The 5,989-nt window shown below is 36.0% G+C and overlaps 1 protein-coding gene across 3 annotated transcripts; it reads right to left on the bottom strand.

The window, feature by feature from the left end:
- Positions 1 to 909: 909 nt before the first annotated feature.
- On the bottom strand, positions 910 to 5,665 carry LOC113706934 (serine/arginine-rich splicing factor RSZ22A). 3 transcript variants are annotated; one of them, XR_011820487.1, is made up of 7 exons: positions 5,449 to 5,557; positions 4,935 to 5,033; positions 3,786 to 3,874; positions 3,326 to 3,548; positions 2,889 to 2,999; positions 2,209 to 2,399; positions 910 to 2,045 (listed from the first exon to the last, which is right to left on the bottom strand). XR_011820487.1 is itself a non-coding variant. In XM_027229014.2 (6 exons), the coding sequence occupies exons 2-6, from the start codon at positions 5,021 to 5,023 to the stop codon at positions 2,363 to 2,365; spliced, it is 549 nt and encodes a 182-aa protein (XP_027084815.1). In that variant the 5' UTR covers positions 5,024 to 5,033; positions 5,522 to 5,665; the 3' UTR covers positions 2,051 to 2,362. The 3 variants fall into 3 exon arrangements, 2 of the variants coding, with proteins under 2 accessions (XP_027084815.1, XP_071919436.1); XM_027229014.2 differs by lacking the exon at positions 910 to 2,045 and having other exon boundaries at positions 2,051 to 2,399; positions 5,522 to 5,665; XM_072063335.1 differs by lacking the exon at positions 910 to 2,045 and having other exon boundaries at positions 2,051 to 2,399; positions 5,449 to 5,508.
- Between the last annotated feature and the right edge of the window lie 324 nt (positions 5,666 to 5,989).

The following is a 5,989-nucleotide window of genomic DNA, read 5'->3' as shown; positions in this document are numbered from 1 at the left end:
AATATATTAGATTAATTAAACAATTTAATAGATGAGGAACAATAATAAAATCATATTTATTTCTCTCTACTTTTTAATTGTTAATTGGACCTAAATTTTACAAGATAATAAACTTCAAGGAAGTTAGCAGCATAATTTTTAAAACCAAGGAGGCCAGTGAAATAATTAAAAATCTCAAGGGAGATTTCTGAAATTTTCCCTTGAAAAAACGAGGAGAAACAAATAAGAAACAACGAAGAAGAAACGGAGAAAAGAGAAAAAAAAAAAAATAAAGGAACTGACGGCTGCATAATAAGAAACAAGGAGCACGGACTAGGCTTAGCATTTATTTGCCTAGAGTATCCTAAAACTTTTCATAATTTTATTTTGATCCTTATTATTTTAACAAAGTGCAAAATTAGCCTATTATATTTTCTAAATTTTATTTTTAGTTATAACTTTAAAAAATTTTCAAGTAGACCCCTTTTGGACTCAATCTAAACTCATCTAACATGTATACAGAGTTGTACCACCAATCTAAGAGGAATTTTTATACATCATTTTGATTACATATCATTAATATATATTTATAACGTATTTATGATGTCATCCTATTTCACTCCCAACCCAACCAATCAAACCCATTGACCGCCGATGCCTGAGTTTAGTGTTTCCACTGAATCATTACCTGATCCAAGTTCCAAAACATAGATATATACACGACTTGGTTAACTGGAATATAAATTATTTGAGTGATTTACCACGCAATTTAAACAACTTTGATGTACCAATGTGCAAAACTGTGCACCACTACCCTATCTAGTAAATGTTGGTCATCTTCCCCAAAATCAATCCTAATTCTGAACTCTTAATGTGTAGTCATTGTTCATTCAGGTGAGAATTAAAAACTGAACTAGCACAAATCATTCAGAGCACAAAGAATCAGAAACTGCTTCCAAGACAAGGAAATCTCTTAGCCAAAACATCTACAGCAAATGTAACGCAAGAAGCTGGTAAAGTTATTCTCGATGGCTTGAGCTTTCAGAAACTGGAAGAGAAGATTACAATGCCAACAGCAACAATTTGAGTTACAAAACCGAAGTTGGATGCCAACCGTAAAATAAAAAGCTGGATGAATGACAGATGATCAACCACAGATGGTCCTATCTGAAGCGACAACCTCAATCAAGACACTGAGATCTCGGCAGAGTCGAGCAAATCATCTCAAACAACCCCGACAAAAGCGCTGGTCCTCTATATCTATGCCCCTTTCTTAGAAGTTCAACAATACCTTTATATAAAAATTCATCCACCACAACTACTAATACAAAGCATGATAATTTTGAAGGAAAATCTAATAATTCTTGGATGAAATATTTGGACCAGTGTCCAGAAGGCAGTTTCAAGTAAACTCCAATGTTTAACTGAAACAAAAACATGACCATTTCAAGAAAGGCCTTCTCATCAAAAGATTTAGGTGCTCAAAGTTTGGCTGAAGGGGGGTCAAGGAGGGTAATCTGATCTTATCACAAAAAAGTGAAAGCTTGCAGTAACAAGTAAACAAGCTAATTTGTTTTTCCTGCAGTTAGTTAGGATAACAAACTAGCTAGACAGCTGCAGAGCCCCAAAAAAAAAATGAATATTAAAAAAAAAATTAGCAGGTAAAAAGAGAACTAATTCAGGCTCTATTTAGTTAGCTAAAGGGGGCTGTTTTCTACATGGATATCATATTTCATGATTCAAACTTAGGTGTTACTCGAAAAGCCTATAAACCCAATTAAGATAATATTTTAATATTAGTTCAGAAAAAAGACCCCATCTTTTCTTGAACAGATTACCTGCCAAAAGTATTTGATGCCGCTTGTCATAAAAGAATATAAAGATCTACCACTACAAGTGAGGTGAGGCGTCATAGCCGCAGAATCAATGAAACAGAAGCATCTAGCAACGCAGCCAGTTGGGATCCACAATCATTCAAATTGGAGATCCCACAGCAGGGCAGTGAAGAAGGAAACCAACAGGGAGTGTAGAAGCAGAAAACCAATGAAGCAGAACCACGTAGACACCTCGATACAGAAACAAAAAGCATAAATTTTTAGCAGCGTTCACTTGAACTCTTTACTTTTCACAAACTATATCAGCAAACATAGAATCCAAATGCCACTAAGATACTAGATCTATTTGTTCTAAGGCAAAAGCCAGAGAAGGATTAAGGGAAGGAAAACTAACCAACTTGATACTGAAGTACGAAAGAAACTTAACCAAATCCACGAGTTGAAGCCGAGGACGTCACCCCGATTACAGAGTTGTAACTAATTCCATGCATATTAAACACACTATTGCAAAAACTTCCGGATTGAGTCAAATACAGAATTTTCTACACTCAGCTCCTGCTTCTGCGACGATCTCTGAGACCATTTCTGCACAATAGGAATAGCAAGAAGTGAGAACGATGTAATAATACCCACTGTTCTGATCTATTCATCATAGCCTGAAATTAAGAAGCATCCTAAAGATGTGACACTATCTTCAAGCTAATTATTGCTGGGGTTTTCTGAATATTCATGCAATCAGATCCCCAGACTTTCAACATCATATTAATATATGGCTCCACATTGGAACATAACATCATCAGTATGAGAGCATACTTATTCATGAAAATAGAGATTACAAGTGATGTGTAACAACCAATGAATGAACTAGAAACATCTAAATTCATGATGATAATAGAACTTGCTATCTTATTTCCTCCCCACTTGGCAATAAATATCCTCTCCTACATTTACCTTCTAATTATACTTTTATTCAGACAAACTCCACGCATCAAATACAAGCCTAATGAAGCAATAAGTATATTAAATACTAGGAACCCAAAAGAAACAGATTGCAAGCTATGGAGAGAACTTTACCCATTAGCATAAGGCACCTCATCTCGCCCACGATAAGGTGACCTGCTGTAGCTGCGACCACGAGGAGACAAACTGCGGCGCCTAGGGGATCGCGCACGAGGACTGTAACTCCTGCTTGAACCCTCAAAAAGCATTAGAAATAATAGCAAGAGAAGAAGATGAAGTCAATCATGAATGCAGATGAACCCCATGTCTTGCAACCACTGCATTGTTTCCCTAGCTTTTCCTCTTTTCTCAAGATGCTACTAAAATATAATTGATCTGTCAGCTTATATTTCGTCAAGCAAAGCACATAAAGGGCCTCAAGCACATACAAGACACCAAGCAAGACATAGTACATGTATCTACTGCATGTTTTACAAAATAGATAAATCGGCATTCATATCTACTGCACATGTTACAAAATGTACTAATACAAATTCATATCAATATCTCACCTTCGCCCATAACTAGGGCTCCTCCGATATCTAGGAGGAGGGCTGCGGCTGCGACGCCTTCCTGATCCTCCACGAAGCCGGCACTCACGAGCAAAATGACCAGGCTCACCACACTCGTAACACTTCAAGTCAGAACCCCCAGACCGACCACGACCCCCTCCACGTCCACCACCTCCTCCACCTCTAGAATTATGAGAAAGTTCAACTCTCCATCCATTCTTACCTAGTAAAACAAGGCCACAGAACTTTTAATCATAATAGAAACTGCAACATAAAAACCATGCATGAAGAGAATATTTTGTATTTGCTTTGACCAATGTAAACATAGCTCCTGACGAGAAACTGAAAGTTTGAAAATACGTCATCAGGTCCAATTAGAGAAACCAGAAAATTATACTGAAGACCTTATTGCAAAAGTACCAAGGAAAATGGGTCCACCGTAGAAGATTAAAAGGCATACCATCTAGTTCACGAATTGCATCTTGTGCATCTCTCCTGTCATCAAAATCTATAAATGCATAGCCAGGGGGCCTTCTTGCAACCCAAACACTGCATTTAAAATTTGATGAACAACATAAATTAGTACAACATTTAAACGTGACTAAAGGATAGACCATGAGGAACAAACATAAGCCCCAAAATTTCAGTGCACAAATTTTAAATCTTTTCAAGCAAATGTGATGATCCCACTCAAACCAAGACACCAGTTAAATTTGTAACACACAACATGTGCTCATATTCTATCTCCAGATTGAAAAGCATTCCAGTCTAAATATGGTGTAGCTGCTGTTGACATTTCAAATACATGCTTCAATGAGTGCTACTTCAAAAAGAAATTGTGTGATTCACATTTCTTTCAATAATTACCACACTCTACCTTAGTATCTTGTTCCCTATGCATTCTATACTATATCGCTCGGGAAACAGGTTTGTCTACACGGTCACCGAAGACATTTGTCTTATCCCCATCTATCTTCACATCCCAAGATGATTAAAATCATCAAGTGAAGCAACCACAGCATATTTGCAATAGAGGTGGACAAACAACACATATTTAACTTCAAAATCCCAGCCAGAAGAAATTGAACATGGAAACTATGCTATCTGGTATATGTTCTAAGGACTTGTATCTGATCATGTGCTGGCACATATGTTGTTCAATATATTAGCATGCGCAATCACCAATGAAAATAAAGTCCAAGCATTTAAAAACCTCCCAACCCAAAAAAAAAGTATCTACAAAACCTTAGCTAAAGGTTTTAGCAGCTATTACAAATGTATTTTCCTCCCGAATTTCCTTTGGGTAAAACATTATCAAACAAGAAAACCAAATGAGGTAAGCAAAAACAAAGATAATTGAACTTTACAATACTCTCAAAGGAAGGGGAAATTCCACCCACTCCCCTTGTAAAGGCCTGGAGTCTCCGATGAACCAAAACAAAAAAAAAAAAGGAAGGAGATTTTACAAAGAGTCCATCACCCCAAAGTTCAGATAAGTACATAAGCCAAAAAATTGGCAATAAAAAAAAATTCCTGGTCAAATACTTATGCAAAACCGACCACATAAATAGCGCCAAAACATATAAATTGTGCTTGGTTCATTATTTACCTCCTTATAACTCCAAAGACACGGAATTCATCTTCAAGTTCCCGCTCAGTGACTCGCGGATCTAAATTCCCAACGTACACCCTTGACATCTTCAATAGCCTGCAAATTTAACCAAAAAAAAAAACAGAGAGAGAGAGAGAGAGAGAGAGACAAGGAAGAAGAATTTCAAAACACTGGAAAATCAAGAAGCCATTCAAGAAAATTAGCTATAGTATCAAAATCTACAATAATGGCAATGGCATATCGCGCTTCAAAAAATTTAAAATATAATAATAAACAGACATCCCCAAAAAAGGGGGTTGGGTTTTGCCAATCAAACCCTAACATACATAGAATCCAAAAGGAGTGTCTGATTAATCAGAATAGACATCAGTATTAGAAAAATTGCTAGATCTACTGAAACAATAAAGGAGCAACTTTTTTCAAACTCCACAAGGAAAAAGGCTGTTGAAACTTAAAATTCACTAAAATTTTTGAAACGGAAAGAGGACATGAAAATAAACTCATGCTATACCAGAATAAATTACAAAATCTTGCCAGAAAATCCATGTTTTGATTAACCTTTGTCTTGTTTGTATGGAAGATACCTGAAAACCCTGAGGAGGAAACAGAGGAAGGAAAAACCCTTGTGCGGCTTCGACAAATGAAATGTGCTTTGCTAAAAACGACTACTAGCCTTCAGGCGTTGTTAATTTGGACAAATGGCATAATTGGTAATTTGTCCTCCACTTTTGTGCAGGACAATTTATTTTTGCAAGGGATTGACAAAAATTTTTTTTTTTTTTTTTGTATTTTTGTAAGAGTTAATTAAAAAAAGCCCAAGGTATATATATTTTTGCACTTTGCTCCCCAATGGTATTTTTCTCACTCCATCTCCTAAATTGTTAGTTGACTCTAACGATGTATAATAGTAACGTTGACAAGATATTTATACCCTTAATAGTTAAGTCCACTAATCCCCTGTTGTACTTTATCCCCTAACATCATTTTTACCAATTTGTTTGTTTGTCATTAAAATCATTAGTCAACTCCAATATTTTATAACAATTAAGACA

Source organism: Coffea arabica, chromosome 8c (assembly GCF_036785885.1).
Source record: "Coffea arabica cultivar ET-39 chromosome 8c, Coffea Arabica ET-39 HiFi, whole genome shotgun sequence".
Lineage (NCBI taxonomy): Eukaryota > Viridiplantae > Streptophyta > Magnoliopsida > Gentianales > Rubiaceae > Coffea > Coffea arabica.
This window is presented reverse-complemented; position numbering and strand designations above follow the sequence as displayed.